The 18,495-nt window shown below is 35.8% G+C and overlaps 1 protein-coding gene across 2 annotated transcripts in view; it reads left to right on the top strand.

Annotated features, from left to right (window-relative positions):
* The window catches only part of WASHC4 (WASH complex subunit 4), a 55,813-nt gene that overhangs the window by 11,830 nt on the left and 25,488 nt on the right, over positions 1 to 18,495 (top strand). For both annotated transcript variants that reach the window (XM_081249072.1, XM_081249071.1), the window contains exons 10-20: positions 503 to 623; positions 2,274 to 2,397; positions 2,502 to 2,629; positions 3,685 to 3,845; positions 8,744 to 8,870; positions 13,024 to 13,149; positions 15,200 to 15,307; positions 15,822 to 15,968; positions 16,093 to 16,172; positions 17,518 to 17,623; positions 18,182 to 18,298. In XM_081249072.1, the coding sequence (XP_081105198.1) occupies positions 503 to 623; positions 2,274 to 2,397; positions 2,502 to 2,629; positions 3,685 to 3,845; positions 8,744 to 8,870; positions 13,024 to 13,149; positions 15,200 to 15,307; positions 15,822 to 15,968; positions 16,093 to 16,172; positions 17,518 to 17,623; positions 18,182 to 18,298 (1,345 nt within the window). The remainder of the gene's footprint in view (positions 1 to 502; positions 624 to 2,273; positions 2,398 to 2,501; positions 2,630 to 3,684; positions 3,846 to 8,743; positions 8,871 to 13,023; positions 13,150 to 15,199; positions 15,308 to 15,821; positions 15,969 to 16,092; positions 16,173 to 17,517; positions 17,624 to 18,181; positions 18,299 to 18,495) is intronic.

The following is an 18,495-nucleotide window of genomic DNA, read 5'->3' as shown; positions in this document are numbered from 1 at the left end:
TAGGAGACCTGAAGATCTGTACTTAGAAGGATCTCATGTCAGATTTTCTTTGAAGACAGTAACCATTCTTGTCAGGTAGGCTTTTGGAGAGTATGATATACTTGTATAAAGCATCCTAATTCTTAAAGTGTAGTGGTTAATTTGACTATCTTAGGACTCAGATTCCTTTTTTCCTTGTTCTGTAAGAATGATAGTTGTTTATTCTCAGCTTGGTTTTATTTTGTTTTCTACTCCAGAACTTTTTAAAGTCAAGGCATTTTGTTTTATTCAGTTTATAAGCATTCACTAAATGTCTTATCTAGAGAGCACCAGATATCTGAATTTAAGATGATATAAAAAGGTATGATTAGAAAATTAAATATGTTAGGATTGTTTTTGTTCAAATTTTCAAACGTGCAGAGCCAAACAAGTGATACAAATATAAAACTTTGATTTCTGGGAATATTTTCAGTACAAGAATTTGTTAGGCAAATCAAAGGTCTTTCTCCTACTTTTCTACAAGGTTACTGAAATCTGTCCATCACAACCCTTCAAAATTTGGAATTCAGGAGGAAAAACTAAAGCCATTTGAAAAGTTCTTGCTGAAGCTAGAAGGGCAGTTACTTGATGGAATGATATTTCAGGTATGAGCACTGTATCAGGCTATAATAAATGGGCTTATATTAGTAGACCCATCTCAGAATTGTAGTGGGTCACTTTTATAGCGTATTGTTGTGACTGTATTTTTCTTTAAAAGTGCTTAGGCTTAAAACATGGTTAATGTACTAAAATATAGTTATATCAGTATCTAGTAGCAAATGAAATTAATAGTATACTGGTTGTATTTGTTATAAGGGTTTTTTAAATTATGTAAAAGGATAAAACTGTTCAAGGGTTAGTATCTGAGTAGTTGTGTCAAGCATTTTGTTTGTTGTTAACCTCTAGATTTAGGTTTGTAAGACAGCCTTTTTTTTTTTTTTTTTTTTGCGGTACGCGGGCCTCTCACTGCTGTGGCCTCTCCTGCTGCGGAGCACAGGCTCCAGATGCGCAGGCTCAGCGGCCATGGCTCACGGGCCCAGCTGCTCCACAGCATGTGGGATCTTCCCCGACCGGGGCACAAACCCGTGTCCCCTGCATCGGCAGGCGGACTCTCAACCACTGCGCCACCAGGGAAGCCCAAGACAGCCTTTTATAAGTCTGTTTTAATTTCCTACTCAGGGAATATAATTTGCATCTGTACAATCCAGGTAGCTTCTAACCACATGTGGCTGTTTAAATGTAAATTAATTAAAAAAAATAAAAATTCATTTCCTCTGCTACACTAGCAACATGTCAAATTCTTAATAGCTGCATGTAATCTCATTATCACACTGTGCACCTTAAACTTATATGCCAGTGATATCTCAGTAAAGCTGGGAGAAAAGCCAGCTGTGGCTAACAATCATATCAGACAGCACAGATATAAAACATTTTCATCATCACAGAAAGTTCTGTTGGATGGCACAGCTTTGGGTAGTATCCACCAGAAATTGCATTACAGTACCCTTGAACAATACGGGTTTGAACTGCACAGGTCCACTTATATATGTATATTTTTCAGTGGTAAACGCTGTAGTATTACACAGTCCACGGTTGGCTGAATGCAAGTGTGCGGAGGAAGCGTGGATGCAGAGGGCCAGCTCTAAATTATACGGGGATTAACCCCCACTTGTTCAAAGGTCAACGTTATGTTCCATTTAAAATCTGCTTCAAGGTTACCTTTAATTTATATTTTAGATGATCACAATTTTTACAGAACGATCACAACTCTTGTTTATACCAGTTTAACTGTTAATCTGTTAATTTCAGAAGAATTTTTTTGTTGATTCTTTTTCCAGGAGCCATTTCTACACATAATGTAATAAAGTGATAGGAAAGTAATTGTAAACAGAAAAAATAGTCTCCTCTTAAAAGTGCAAATTAAAATAATAAAGCATGCTTTCCCATGCTTCATCAGATACACCTTCTGTACATCAGCAAGCATCACTTGTGTGTATCTCTTCATATAGAATTATAGATTTTGGTTCAGTTTTATTACTTTCACATAAGGGGTACTCAAATATATAAGTTCATATACATTTCCCATTCAGAAGGATTTAGATATTAGGTTAAGGTTAAAAACCTGAGCTTCAGTGTTAGTAAAATCAAAATGATGAATGTAGGAGTTTATCATTCTATATTTAAATCTGTTTAATAGCATATTAAGTCATAATAGCTTATGAAAGTGTAAATTTCTCTAAATGTTTCCTGTCTAGGCCTGTATAGAACAGCAGTTTGATTCTCTCAATGGAGGAGTATCTGTGTCAAAAAATAGCACTTTTGCTGAAGAATTTGCACACAGTATTCGCTCAATTTTTGCAAATGTAGAAGCCAAACTTGGTAATGTAACATGCATTTTTTGGTTTTCATTTAAAAGTTTTCATTTCCTTTAAAACAAAATTTTAAGTATATTCTGTTTTTCTCTCATGTTATTGTTTTATAAGGAGAACCTTCTGAAATTGACCAGAGAGACAAGTATGTAGGAATTTGTGGACTCTTTGTATTGCACTTTCAAATTTTTCGAACTGTTGATAAAAAGTTTTATAAGTCTTTATTGGACATTTGTAAGAAGGTAAGAACTTGGAACTTCTATTTTTTTCAATTTGAATAGATGGAAAAGATTTTGGATAAAATTGGGTATTTTAAAATGTATTTATTCTTGCTTACAAAAATAATAATTTTTGTAATATTTTGTAATAATAATTACAAAAATAATATCATAATATTCATTTTAAAAAATCTAAGCATTCCAGAAATAAGTAACATAGTAAATGAAAATGCCCCATAATTCCACATTGTATAAATACATATTAGTGGATGCTTTTCCACATTTTTTCCTATGCATTAACTTGCTATTACTACTTTTTTCTCTTTCTTTTCCTTTGCTTTCTCTTCTTGCCACCCATTCTCATTATTGAAGTAGGAAGAAATTTAAAACAATTTTTTTCTTTGTCTTTGCTGTTTCCATGATGTGGCACCTGTTTTCAAAATTGAAAATTTAGGTGGTTTATAGAATCAAGTGATATGTGACCATGAGAACCCAGCCATCTTGGATATTTATTTTGTATTTTTTCACTAAAATAGAGTGAAAGTAAAGGTCATGAAGACTCAAGTTTCTGTGTAATTTTTGCATATTTTTATTCATCTGAAAATCTGTGAGTGTGTGTGTGTTGTTTAATATTTAGGCAGAATAAAATTAGTGTCATGCTCCACACCAGATATAGGAATGCCTTTACTCTGTGCCACATTAACATAATTTGTCTCATATTAATGAGTATCTTTTTTTTTTTTTTTTTTTTTCTTTTTGCGGTATGTGGGCCTCTCACTGCTGTGGCCTCTCCCGTTGCGGAGCACAGGCTCCGGACGCGCAGGCCCAGCGGCCATGGCTCACGGGCCCAGCCGCTCCGCGGCATGTGGGATCCTCCCAGACCGGGGCACGAACCCGTATCCCCTGCATCGGCAGGCGGACTCTCAACCACTGCGCCACCAGGGAGGCCCAATGAGTATCTTTTTATCATTATTTTTCTTGAAATAGGTTGTCTTCCATTGCATGTTGTAGGATTATTAAACAGTTTGTTGTTTAACCTGCATTTAATGATTTCCCTCCTCTTTCATTTCCTGTTTCAGGTACCAGCCATCACTCTGACTGCTAATATTATTTGGTTTCCTGACAATTTTTTGATCCAGAAAATACCAGCAGCTGCCAAACTTCTGGATAGAAAAAGTCTTCAAGCCATTAAAATATACAGAGATACTTTCCTACAGCAGAAAGCTCAGTCACTTACCAAGTAGGTTTTATAAGTACCCATAATGTAAATATTCAGATATTTTATATTTTCAAATCTTATACTGATTCTAAATATGCAGAAAGCATTTGAATTATAAGATCAGACATAGTTACTCATTACCAGAGAAAACGTTGGGCAATCTCTAGGAGATTTATTTTCTAGGAGTGTTTTTTTGTTTTAAATGTTCTAGGCTTAAACTCAATTTAATATGTAGGCAAATTATACTTTATGGAAATATAGATATGTGTACATACATTCATATACTTTTTGTCAGGTGCATTAAATATTTTTGTGTGTAAAGTGAAGTCTCTGCAGTAGATGCCAGTTGATGACATTTAGAACGTTGTGTGTACATGACTCAGTGTTGATTTTTGCAGGAGTTGACTTTAATTTAATGCACTCCTTTTTTTCCTTTATTTTTATGAAAGTAATGTATGCACATATTTAAGAAGTTAAAAAGTACTAAAGGTTCAGAGGAAAAAAATGATTGTCCTCTGCCCTATTCCCCCCGTGCCTTCATCCTGCTTCCTAAAAGAACACTTTTAACTCTTAGTTTCTTCTGATACTTACATCTTTTAGCTTATCTTACTACGTAAAATTTCAAATATACACAAAATAGAGAAAATAATATAATGAGCCCCTATGTTCTCATCACATAGCCTTAACAATTAAATTTACTGTACATTGTCACTTGAGTATACTGCTAAAATTTCACGTTGACTGGGATGAAGATTTTAAGTGAAGCGACACAGGACTCTGCCAGTGGCCCTGTACTGGACAGTTTTTAACTGTAACATGGTTAAAGGGTAATAGGGATATTTACCTACTTTCTGTTAATCTTGACTGTTGAGGGGAAATTGGGTCATAGGGATATTTACCTACTTTCTGTTAATCTTGACTGTTGAGGGGAAATTGGGTCACTCCTGTACAGTGGGGCAAAGAGGAGTATATCTGGAATATACGAGATCCCCTAAAGCATCTCTTAGTACTCCCAAGTCCTATAATTAAAGTCAGTGAAGAGTGACAAGTCCATTCAGGCAGGACTACTCATGGCAGAGATTTCAGGGCTCTCCAATACATTCTGAAACAGAGTTGAGGAGGGATAAAGGCATAAGTTTGGATTTAGATTAAAAAGATGAACTCAGTAGGACGGAGAGACAGGACCAGGCTTGGTAGCAGAAATTTAAAAAAAGATGTGCATGTTTTAGATACCAGAGACTTAATATTCTTTAACAGTATGATGCAGTTGCTAAAACTGTCCGTTCGTACTTAGATTACATTAATAACTATACCTAAGTTATGGAAACTAGTAGTTATAATATCTAGGCTAGGGGAATTGGTAGTTCCATTAAATTCTTGCTGGTCAGATTATAATGAGCGTTTGGTGGTGCCACATTTTAAGAGGGCCACAAACTGTAGCATCTTTAGATGAAAATGATCAGGATGTTAGATCTGAGAACCATAACCTTTGAAGACTCATTGAAAAGTCTCTATATAGTTTGGCCTTTAAAAGAGAAATCTGAGGAATGATGTATTAGATTTCTTTAAATATTTGAAGGGCGTTCAGGTTGAAGAGGGAACAGATTTGATCTCTGTGGCCCCAGGAAGTTGAATTAGAACCAAAAGATGAAGATGACAGATATGAATAATAATTGCCAACATTATCAAGCTTGTAACTATGTAGGAGGCATTATGCTAAAGGCTTTAAACACACTGTCTTTTGTAAACCCTGTAACAGTCTTCTCATATGGGAAATAACAAAGTCACAACTAATATTTACCCTATGCTTTCTATAAGCCAGTGACTCTTCCAGGAACTTCATGTGTATCTTTTTTAATCATCAGAAAATCCTATGAGGTAGGTACTGTTGTCATGTCCATCTTATAGGTGAGAAAATTGAGACACAGAGATGGAACTTACCCAAATTGAAACAACTAATATGTGGCAGAGCTGGGAAGTCTAACTCTAGAGCACAAGCTCTTAACACTACCCTGTAGTGTTTCTCTATATTTTTATCCCATTTGCAGATAAGGAAAATGAGACTTAGAGAAATGAACTTTGCCAGGTCACACAACTGGGTACGTATCAGAGAAGGCACACAAACCCACGCCCGTCCTACTCTAGAGCCTTTGCGACAGAGTTGTGTAGGCTGCCCTGAGAGGTAATGTACCCTTTCACTAGAGCTACATAGGCAGAATATAGATGACCATCAGTCCAAGGTGCTGGAGGAACTGAGTCTTATTATGTAAAAGATTGAATAAGTTGACTTTAAAAGACGCCCCCCCCGTGTGATAACATTTCAATATTTCTAAATTCTTTAATTTCAAAAACACCTCTCTGCAGTCACTATAGAGCTCCTTTGAGCTGAAGGGGGCAATGTCTTTTTCATTCTCCTCATAACTGCCAAAGAAACCTAAAATTCACAACACTAAAGTGAAACCCAGGAGAGAGGAGCTGGTGTGATCAGCATGAGCTTTATTTGACATTTTAGAAAAAGTTGAGGGGGCTTCCCTGGTAGTGCAGTGGTTGAGCGTCTGCCTGCCGATGCAGGGAACGCGAGTTCCTGCCCTGCTCTGGGAAGATTCCACATGCCGCGGAGCGGCTGGGCCCGTGAGCCATGGCCGCTGAGCCTGCGCGTCCGGAGCCTGTGCTCCGCAACGGGAGAGGCCACAACAGTGAGAGGCCTGCGTACCGCAAAAAAAAAAAAAATGTTGAGGAAGTGACTAAGGGCTGTCCCAGTCAGGCTCCAGAGTTCATTATGGAGGAAGAGGAAGCAGTGGGGGACAGTTTTCCTACCTCCGCGCCATACATTAGACCCCACGTGGCCAAGTGCCCCCAGCCACCTCTTTGACTAGGGTCCACGGTTTGTAGGTTGCTGCATTTTGCTTTTTGTTCACAACCATTTTGATGCTGGGGATACTGCCCTTGGAGGGTAGAGGTATGAACCTTTGTTTCAAAGCCCCAGTTGACGTACAAGTGTTGACACTGTTGAGTGCTTTATATTAGGACAGGAGATTTGTTCTTTCTCCCTAGTGTTTCTCCTGTTTGTACTTTGAAATGAAGCTGACAATCTGACAGGACCCTTTTTGGACTCACTTTGTCAATTAACTTGGCTTTTTAAAACTTGAAGCAGTTTCATTTTTATATATTTACAGGAGATAAAGATTATCTGGTGTCTGGATGTAGGAATGATGGGTGGAGTGACAGACCTCTGCTTTATCCCGTGTAGTGTGATCTAAAACTGAGTGATTCTTCACTGCCCTTGACTGTGTATTAGCCGCCTTCTTAATGTTACTGCCTGGATTGCCATCAACTTGATTGCTGTTGTAGGCCTCTTCCTTCTGGCCCTGCTCGTGACTTTACTGTTCCCTTCTGTACATTGTATCCCTGCTTGAGTCCTGATCACAGCCTCTTCCTTAAAGTGGAGGCATTGCCCTAGGACTCTGCTCTTACTCTGTGTTCCAGACTTCTAAATCAAATCATCCACAAGTCACATAATACATTTTAGTGCCATTTGAGGCAAAGCCAGAAGTGCAGCTATTGGTGTCTTTTGTCTAATGGAATCCTGGCTCAGAAGAAATAATTTTTCTCAGATTTGATTGAATTAATTAAAATTAAAATTAATTGTTTTTAAAATAAAAGAAGTATAGCTTAAATAGCTTGTGGGCTAAAAGTTCTCATCTTGAGTAATTTGAGATGCGTTGATACAGTGATTTAGTGTTAGTAAGCAGCCTGCATAGTAGAATTATTGATTTAGTTTTTCCACGATGGGAAAGCTTCCTAGATTTGGGCTGAAGTCCTGGCTCGGTTGCGTACTAGTTGTATGACGTTGGGCACATTACTTCTCTGTGTGTCAGTTTCCTCTTCTGTAAAATGGAGATCGTAATACTTAACCTCATAAGGTTAATGTGAGGATTTAATGAGTTAATTTGTGTAAAGTGCTTATAACAGTGTCTGGGCATATAGTAAGCATTCAGTAAATGTTAGCTTTTATATTCAGATTCTGACAGCTTCCATTCATCTCTGGTTCAAGCTGTCATCCCCTTTTTCCTGCATTATCACAGGAGCTTCCTAAGTGGTTTTCCTGCTTTTACCATTGTCCCCTTTATAGTTTATTTTCAACATACCAGTCAAAGTGATATTGATCCTCTTCAGAGTTAGAGTAGGTCACTCTGCTCAAATCCTCTAGAGGCTTTCCACTGAAGTCCTTACTGCCCTACCAGGCATTACACAAATCCCCTTTCCACTCTCCACTTTCCTATTCCTCCAACCCCCTGACCCCTGTACCTCTCTGATCTTTTCTGTTCTCATCTCTGCCCTCTGTGCTCCTGTCATACTGACTTCTTTGTTACTACTTGAACATGCCAGACAAACTGCTGTTTTGGGATGATTGCATTTGTTATTTACTTTCCTAAAATTCTCCTCTATATATTTGCATGGATTACTTATTCAACTTCTTCAAATCTTGGCTCAAAATCAGCTTTACAATAGGCCTACTTTGATCACTGTGTTTAAAATTGTACTTACCACCCCAGTGGCTCTTTTCCCTGCTATATTTTTTCCATAGCACATATCTGACATCTTACAGATTTCAGTTTCTGATTCCTTTATTATACAAGTCTCCTTTCTAGAATGTAAGCTTTGTGGGGGCAGAGATTTTTGTTTATTGTGTTTACTGCCCTTTTTGTTTTTAGTACTGAGAAACACTGCCTGGCATGTATAGGCATTCAGTAAATATTTGCTGCTTAAGTAAATTATATTTGTATATATGATATATGTATATTATTGAAAACCAGAAAGTGAAGTGGCTGCTGCAGAGAAATACTCCATCCAGTATGAAGAAATGGAAGTAAATTTTCTTTCCTATGCTGAATAACCTCAATATTTTTCTTTGTTAGAGATGTTCAGTCTTACTACGTCTTTGTGAGCTCATGGATGATGAAAATGGAATCTATTTTATCTAAAGAGCAAAGAATGGATAAATTTGCTGAAGACCTCACCAATAGATGCAATGTTTTTATACAGGTAGTTGCATCTTCTTACTTATAATATTTTGGGGGGTCATTTCTTTGTTAATCCAATGTACAGAAGGTGCACTTTGAAAAAACTGTAAAGGGTAGGATGTGTTTTTGTTTTTAAAACTGAAAATTGATTTGGTTATGTATGCTTGGATCTGTTTGACTTAATTAATTAATTTAGATTTTCTAATATATGCATTTAAATCTCTACACTCCCTCCAAGGCACGACTTTTTTTGCTGTATCCCATAAATTTTGATGTGTTGTATTTTTACTATTCTTTAGTTCAGAATATTAAAAAACATTTATTGTGATTTCTACTTTGCTCTCTTGGTTATTTTGAAATAGAATTCTTAGTTTCTAAATGCATGAGGGTTTCCTAGTTATCTTTTTATTATTGATTTCTAGCAATACTAAAATACTTCCAGTATTTTGAAGTTTGTTGAGATTTGCATTGTGGCCCAGCCTATGGACAGCTTTGGCAAACATTTCATGTATACTTAAAAAGAATGTAATTTGCTTTTTATTGGTTGTGGTGTTCTATATATATCAAGTAGGGTCATGTTTGTTAATGATTTTGTCTGAATATTCTATCAGTTACTGAGACAGCTGGGTTAGAATCTCCCACTATTATTGTGGATTTTTCTATTTATCCTTCGTAGCTTTGTCAGCTTTTGCTTTATATATTTTGAGACGAAGTAAGTGGATAACATTTAGAATTGTTATAGTTTACTGGTGAGTCAAACCTTTTATCATTGTGACATGTCCCTTTTGATCTCTAGTAATGCTTTTTGTCATAGGACTTTTGTGTGTGATAGTAACATAGCTGTACCAGTTTTCTTTTAATTAAGGTCTATATGGTCCATCTGTTGTCATCCTTTTACTTGCAACCTGTTTGACTTCTTTATTTAATGTGTGTCTCCTATAAGCAGCCTGTATTTCTCCCCAACAAAACCGTTTTCTGTTTATGTCAATATTGATATTTAGATTTAAAATTAGCACCTGATTAGTTGCTTTCTATTTGTCTCACTTGTTCTGTGTCCCTATTCTTTTCCTTTCTTGCTCTTTTTTGAATTATTTTTATTATTTCATTCTTCCTTCTGTTGGTTTGTTAATTCAGTATTTTACTGTTTTTTTTTTAGTGGTTACTGTAGAGATATTAAGATGCATTATTGGGCTTCCCTGGTGGCGCAGTGGTTGGGAGTCTGCCTGCCGATGCAGGGGACACGGGTTCGTGTCCCGGTCCGGGAAGATCCCACATGCCACGGAGCGACTGGGCCCGTGAGCCATGGCCGCTGAGCCTGCGCGTCGGGAGCCTGTGCTCCGCAAAGGGAGAGGCCACAACAGTGAGAGGCCCGCGTACCGCAAAAAAAAAAAAAAAAAAAAAGATGCATTATTGAACATACAACTCCAATATAAATTAGTAGTTTCACCACTTTCCAGACAGTATAAGGATCTTAAGCCACTTTAATTCTATTTATCCCTCTCTCACCTTTGCTGCTGCTGTGTATTTTGATTCTGTATATATTTTAAATCTTATAAGGCATTGTTGCTGTTGTTTTTAATAGTATTCATTTAGATTTACCCATATATTTACCCATTCTGTTACTTTTTATCCTTCCTGCATCTCCTCATCTTTGTACTTGTGGAATACGTGTTAGTATTTCATTTAATTTTTAAAATTTTGTTTTTGTTGAGAAGTCAGCTGTCAGTTTTGTTGCTTTTTCAATATATGTCTTTGTTTAATTGCTTATAAGATTTACTTTTTGGTTTTTAGCGATATTATTACTTTGATGAACCTATATGTGGTTTTCTTTGTGTTTGTGCTGCTTGGGATTTGTAGAGCTTCTGGAATTTCTGGAAAATTCTGTCTTTAACTCTTTAAGTACTATTTCTGTTCTCTTTCTGTTCTAATTATTTTTTCAGTTACATCTAACCTGCTATTAAACCCATCTGCTGACTTCTTTTATTTTTTTCTGAGTTCTTAATTTTAATTATTTTACTTTTCAGTTTGTTTCTTTTTTATAGTTTCCAGTTCTTTTCTGAAATAATTTTGTGTTTTATTTCTTCAGCATATTCAATGTAACTATTTTGAAGCCCATGTCTAATAATTTCATTATCTAGGTCTTTCTATTATCTATTTTTTCTTGTTGTTTGTTTTTGGATATGTCTTATCTCTTTGTATGCCTTGTTATTTTTAATAACGCATGTTGTATATGGAAAAACTGTAGATATAATTGAGGATCTGGGTATTGTTTTTCTTCCTCCAGAGAGGATTTAATTTTTGCTTCTGATACACAGCTAGTCTAGGACAAGCAGCACCCAGATCACCTCAGCCCAGTCATGGATTGAGATGACTTAAAGTGGGACCTAAATTCTATGATGGCTGTCTTTTCTAGTTCATGCTTACTTTCTAGGGGGTGGTTTTTAAGAACCCAACTCAGAGCCTAGGTGATTTGCCAGGACCCCCTCCCCTCTTTGATGGGCCATGAACTCGTATTTTTACCCTCCTTCCCTTGTGGGTTTGGCTTCTGTCTTTACTACCCTCTTCGGGAATGGGCAGATACCTCTGTGGGAAAGCAGCCACAAACGCCAGGCTCATGTCTCTGGGTTTCTGTCTTCTCCCAGGTCTTGGCCTTGTATTTTCTTATTTTCTTGATAGCTCTTCGATGCTTTTCAAGAGATTTTAAAAATGTTTTGCCCAGATTTCCGAGTTGTTTTCTGTGGAAAGGTTGGTCCAAATTATTCTGCAGTTAACGGAAACAGGCCCCAGACCTCCACCCTCCCCATTTAGATGTTTAAAATACATCTTTTGTGTATGTCCTTCACAAACTAATGACCATCAAGGAATGGTGTGGTATTGGCCCATGAGTTCTCTGCCCCCTTTCCCCCACAAAAGGAAACTCCCTTTTTTTTTTTTTTTTTTTACCTGCCTTAGAGTTATACTTTTGCTGTTCCTTGTCTCTGCTTTTTAACTTTTCCCAGTGCTGCACTAGGGCAGAGTCTGGTGTAATAGTCCTGTAGCTGACAAGGTAAGACTTGTGGCTCTTTCCTGCATGTATGCCCCAAGCTTTGGTCTTATTGTCACCTCTTAGGATGCTACCTTCTCTCTCATTTCTTAGTTCTCTTAATTTTATCACATCTCTTCACCACAGAGCTATTATTGGTTCACAAAAATCCCCTCTCCCCCCATTGGGTATCACTCCTTTAGTGAGCCATTGTTACTGATGGTAGAGCAGGAGAAAAAGATTGAGAATCACTGGCATATAGCTTCTGCCCTGGCTCATTGGATATATTCACAATAACGTAGTTCATCTCTAAACTGTACATGTATCTTTTTTTGGTCCTTCTTTATAAACCTAAAGAATCTCCGTCATTATGTTTCTCTGTGTCCTTTTTGGATCTAAATGAAAATATATTTGAGAGGTAATATCCTTTTTCCTGTTTTGTATTCTATAATGTTTCCCTGGGTTTACTAGCACTAAATTTTTTTTTTAAACCTTACAAGAGCTGTGGCTTCCTTCATAAATAGAAGGATAGGAGAGAATCTGTTCTTATTGGGCTGGAAGGAGAGAAGGACTGAATAGCACCAGCATAAGCAGGGGACATGGTAGCAGATGGATAGTAGAGATTGGCCTGGGTGGAAAAGAAATGGGGATTCGCTTGGAACTGAGAAATACTGTTGGATATCTGTACTGGCCAGAGAGCAGCTCTCTTTCTCCTTCTCATTTTTCAATTCCTACTTCCTTAGAGTCCTCAGCTCTTGTCTTAAGCTGCAGCAGTTAGGAGTCTTTATCCTCTTGCCTGGCAGGTAAGATAAGGATGAATAGATATCTTCCTGACATCCAAATCGTTCCTCTGAAAGTCTTGTTTTAATGGAAAGATTCTTTAACTGTGGTTATATGCTGTAATGTCAACCGTACTAAATTTCTGGTAAGTGATAGGTTACATAACTTTTAAGGGCGGCTTTGAAACTTAACCACCATGTATATAACATTGTGTAAGAAAGAATATTTCAAAATCTTAAGAGCTGACTTTAAAATGAACTTTAAAAACACTAGTTATTGGCAAGTTGAATTATTATTACATAGAGAATGGAATCTTGAAGAAATGAAACCTTTTCTTGTGATTATAATCAATGTTTTATATTATTTTTTATAGGGCTTTTTATATGCATATAGTATTAGTACCATTATTAAAACCACAATGAATCTCTACATGTCCATGCAAAAGCCAATGACCAAAACATCAGTTAAGGCATTATGCAGGCTTGTTGAACTTCTCAAGGTAGGTTTTAGATTATTTTACCTTGCCATTATAATTGAGAAATGACCCGAGCTTAAAGCAGGATATTTTTTTTGGTTAAGATTTGACTTCTTGATTATGAGAATAAAAAAATTATGGAAAAGTGTACTTATCGCTCAGTTGGATAATGGAATTATCCACTGAAAGAAATTTCTGAGTAGTTTTCTATGAATGGCCAATAAACTTCATTAAAAGTTAACATGTAGTGAAAGAGAAAAGAAGGACAATGAAAAGGTTAGCCTAAGTATTGGTAAAGTTTTACTCACGGAAGTTTTAAGCATGTTGCATGAGTTTTAAAAATACATGAGACGGGCTTCCCTCGTGGCGCAGTGGTTGAGAGTCCGCCTGCCGATGCAGGGGACACGGGTTCGTGCCCCGGTCCGGGAGGATCCCACGTGCCGTGGAGCGGCTGGGCCCGTGAGCCATGGCCGCTGAGCTTGCACGTCTGGAGCCTGTGCTCCGCAACGGGAGAGGCCACAGCAGTGAGAGGCCCGCGTACCGCAAAGAAAAAAAAAAATACATGAGATGTTAATACTATTTTACAGTATTCAAATGCATATGAGGCTAGTCAGCATGAGGCTCTTTATTTTGTAATTTAGAGAAAGTGTTATAATTTTGGGATTTGAATACTTTTGAAAACGTGGTAAAATGCTTCTTAGCATACTCTGTATAAATAAAAAAAAGAAACTCCTTACAGGCAGGAGAGCCCACTTTTAACTTTTTGTAAAAACTGAAATAAAGATTTGCTAGTAAATTTCTGCTAATCGTGGCTTTAGATTTGCTTAGGAAATAAAGATAGTTTGGAGATTGTGTCTTTGGATTTTTAGCATTTTTTTCTTTAAGGTATTACCAGTTATATTTATTTTTTATGAAATACAAATACAGAAGTGTATATATGTATAGATGCATATATATCTTATATCTAATATATAAGCATAATTAAAAAAATAATAAACACTTAAAAACATATCATCCCACTTAGGAAATAGAATGTTACCAATATTTTCAAAGCCCCTGTGTTGTCCCTCCCTGATTGCTTCCTATCCTACCTCCTCAGAGGAACCACAGCCCTGAATTTTATCATTCCCTTGTTTCTTTTTAGTTTGCCACATATGAATGAATCTATCAACCATTCATTGTTTAGTTATGTTTTTGAAATTTGTATTAATGTATTCTTCATATATTCTTTGGCTTGGTTCATTTTACTCAAAATTTTTTATTTGAACTTACCCATGTTGGGATGAGTAGCTGTAGTTCATTAATTTTCATTACTGTGTAGCTTTCCTGGGGATGGACTTTTGGGTTTTTTTTCTAGTTTTTGCTATTATAAATAATGTTGCCATTTTTGTATATGTCTCGGTGTAATTGTGCAGAAGTTTTTCTGAAGTATTGTATACCTGTGAGTGGATTGCTGGGTTCTGTGATATGTACATAATCAGCTTTTCAAGATGATGCCAGATTGTTTTCCAAAGTAGTTTTATCAGTTTACACACCTCCCACAATATATTAGACTTCCCATTGTTCCCTAACTGGCCAACATTGGTATCATCGGCCTTTTGTGTGTGTTTATGTGTGTGCGCACATGCACGTTGGTGTTTATAAATGATTTTATACTTAACATTCATTTCCCTGATTGTTAGTGATGGTAGATTGTCTAATACTGTTAACTGTGTTTCTTTTGTGAAAAATATATTCATGTCTTTTGTTCAGTTATCTATTGAAATTTTTGCCTTTTTTTAAAAAAAGTGTTTAATTTGTTTGGTGTCTTTACATATTCTGTGTACTAATCCCTTGTGTGTGGCAGATATTTTCTCATACATTGGCTTGTCTTTTAATTTTCTTTATAGTGACTTTTGATAAATAGAAATTGTTAATTTAATATAGTTGAATTTACCAGTGTTATCCTTTATGGTAGTGCTTTTTGCATCTCATTTACAAATGTCTTACCTAGCTCAAGGTCATAAAGATATGCTGTAATTTTACCTAAATGTTTTGAGTTGATTTTCATAAAATCACTTGTGATTCTTTTTAGGCAATAGAACATATGTTCTACAGGAGAAGCCTGGTTGTGGCTGATTCAGTCTCTCATATAACGCAGCACCTTCAGCATCAGGCTCTTAATTCTATTTCTGTGGCCAAGGTATGAAAGTTCGTATGTATTCAGCATAATTATATTATCTTTCCATTTTGCCCTTCCTGTTGTTTTATTTGTGTTTTCTAGTTAAACCTGTGTACTCCATTTCTTCTAACACAGTATTCTTGGTTATAATCTCCATGGTATTTTATGATTTTACTTAGAGTGATCAGGGTTATCTTTACTCTGAATTTGCAGCATTAACACAGTTCTATTAAAAAATGACATATTATGCATTTTAAAAATATGATGCATCTTCTTTTAAGAAATGATTTTCTTATTACATTAATACGGTAATTTTGAAGTATGCCTAGTAATTTCCTGTCCCTGACAGTGCTCAGTGATAATGTTACGGCAGTAAAGCATCTAACATTATCACAAGAAACTGAACGGGGAAAGTATTTGTCTAAGTGCTCTTAAATTGAATCATGGAAAAGATAACTGAGAAATTTTTCTTCTGCGTCTTTTGTTATTGCCTCAGATTTAAAGCTGATATTTCCTGTTTTCTTTTATCTTTAAGAAAAGAGTAATTTCTGACAAAAAATATAGTGAACAGCGTCTTGATGTGCTCTCTGCTCTAGTTTTGGCTGAAAACACTCTAAATGGACCAAGCACAAAGCAACGACGACTTATTGTTTCTTTGGCACTAAGTGTTGGCACACAAATGGTAAGTGTGTTGCTATTATTTATGGAATAAAAATGAGATCTGAGGTTTCACACTTCCCTTATTACTGACCTCAGAAACCTGTCTTTCAAGTGCAACTTCTCTGCCTTTTTCCCCTCCCTGATAGAAAACATTTAAAGATGAAGAACTCTTTCCACTTCAAGTAGTCATGAAAAAGCTGGATCTTATCAGTGAACTTAGAGAAAGGTAAGTAGGTATATATAGTGATACTCAAAAGATAGGGGTAATGGAAACATCAGGGCTTTTCTTTTTTTTTAAGGATAGCAAGACAAGGAATATAACTTAGGTAGACCATTAGTTCCTGTTCATAACTTCTTTAGCATGACTAAAAGTAGACTGTGACAAGCGACCATATTTCTTTAACTTTGCTTCTACAGTTAAGGATGTAGCTTTTGGAAGAACTCACATGAGAAAATGTGATATAGCCCTTACAGCATCTGGCAGACCCTGGAACATATTGTGATTGTTGTGATGCGTATCTCTGATGGACTTAAAATTGCTGCTTTATAACAAGACTTCATCTGTTTTTGAGAGACTTAGAGCCATCTCACATAGTCTTCTGTAATTTTATTTGGGGCATGAATTTGAATTACATTGTTGGTTAGCCAGTCACTAAGATGAATTAGGTTTTGGAAGGCTTATTTATATAGCTCCTGTGGCTTCATTGTTTTCTTTTTATTAAGTAAGCAATAAGTTTCTTAATGGGAAAGTGGGTCTTCTGAATTTTGATTCCCAGCCGAATTAAGGTTTCAGCACAATTTGTATTTAATGCTCATATTTGTAACATGATGTTTTTGTTGTTCTGAGAAGCTCAGATTTTTGTAGTTAGTGGCATTTAACTTTCGACCCTTGGTAGAAATACTGAGCCTTCTTTACTCTAAGATACTTAATGATCATTTTGTTGCCCGATAATGTGTGAAATAGTCACTTAGCAGAGATTATAAACAGGTTGAGTGAGACTGGTTTTTGTTGTTGTCATTGTTTTGGTCACAGTTTTTTGAAAAGTCTCCATTTCAGCTTTGAGACAGGTGCATGTGATGCAGGTCTTCTAAGTCTAGTCATATCAAATAATATTGAAAATAAATTTATTTTAAACTCTAAAAGTTATCTGTATGTATTTTTTAATACCTTTATTGGAGTATAGTTGCTTTACAATGTTGTGTTAGTTTCTGCTGCACAACAAAGTGAAACAGCTGTAAGTATACATATATCCCCATATCCCCTCCCTCTTTAGCCTCCCTCCAACCCTCCCTATCCCACCCTATATTGTTTCTTAAGTATGCTTTAAAACTGAAGTGTATTTGCAGAATTCTGACAGTGTCGGGTATTGGAGTGTTTTGTTACTGTTGTTCAATTGGAAAAATATTTATTTTGTGGCTTTTCTATACTAATTTTGGGTTAAATGATGTAAGGAATACAAAAAAAGGAGTAAGACAGAGCTTTTACCCTTATGATATATAATGTCATTCCTTTTATTATTTCTTTGGGTTACTTCAATTTTGGTACCACTAATTATTACTTTACATTGTAGAGTCCAAACACAATGTGACTGTTGTTTTTTATACTGGCATCGAGCTGTCTTCCCAATTTATTTAGATGATGTATATGAAAATGCTGTTGATGCAGCCAGATTACATGTAAGTAAAGAATAATGTAAAGAATAAACCCATCATTTTTTTAGTCACTGTGTAAACCACTTTAATTAATTTTAAAATAGATCATTTAATAAACTGTTTTAAAACTGCTGATGCTGTTTTTTAACAGTGCTATGCATATTCCATAAAATTTATATAGTCTTAGATAAATTTTATATTGCTACTAATGAATTAATATATATTTCACTCTTCCCCTCATATTCCTAATCATTCTTATTGCACTGGGTTTTAGTTTGTGTCAAAATAATATGACTTATTTGTCAGTAAGTTATATGTTGTCCAGATCTTTCCATTTCTTTATGGAAATGAGTGTATTTGAATGATCAAGGTAGGAAAAGGATAAGTTAATGTGAATTTTTTGTATACTTAAAGTATATGCTTCAGAGAATAAAATTCGACTCTTACTTAGGAAAGTAAGATAGTCATGTGTAAAAAAGCCTTCAGATTGAGGTTTTGTCTTTTAAGGTAGGTAATTAACCTTTGTAACATAATTTAGAAATTAATTTTTCTAATTCATGTACATTCTACTTTTCGTCTTAGTACATGTTCAGTGCTTTACGTGACTGTGTACCTGCTATGATGCATGCAAGGCATTTAGAGTCCTACGAAGTACTTCTGGATTGCTATGACAAGGAAATCATGGAAATTTTAAATGAGGTAAACATATTTTGAGATTGAAAAGCTTAAAACGTGTCTAGAATGCAATGTTTAGAAAAACTTTTTGGATTGAAGCATGCTTTCACAAATTTAAGATTATTATTGTAAATCACAAAGAACTACCACTATTGTGCTAAATTGGTCTTTAATTCCTAATTTTTAATATAGAAATCCAGATTAGGAATTTGGGAAGCCTT

The sequence above is a fragment of the Mesoplodon bidens genome (assembly GCF_964165515.1).
Source record: "Mesoplodon bidens genome assembly, chromosome: 11".
Classification (NCBI taxonomy): Eukaryota; Metazoa; Chordata; class Mammalia; order Artiodactyla; family Ziphiidae; genus Mesoplodon; species Mesoplodon bidens.
Note: the sequence above shows the minus strand (reverse complement) of the source record. Positions and strands in the feature narration are given on the sequence as shown.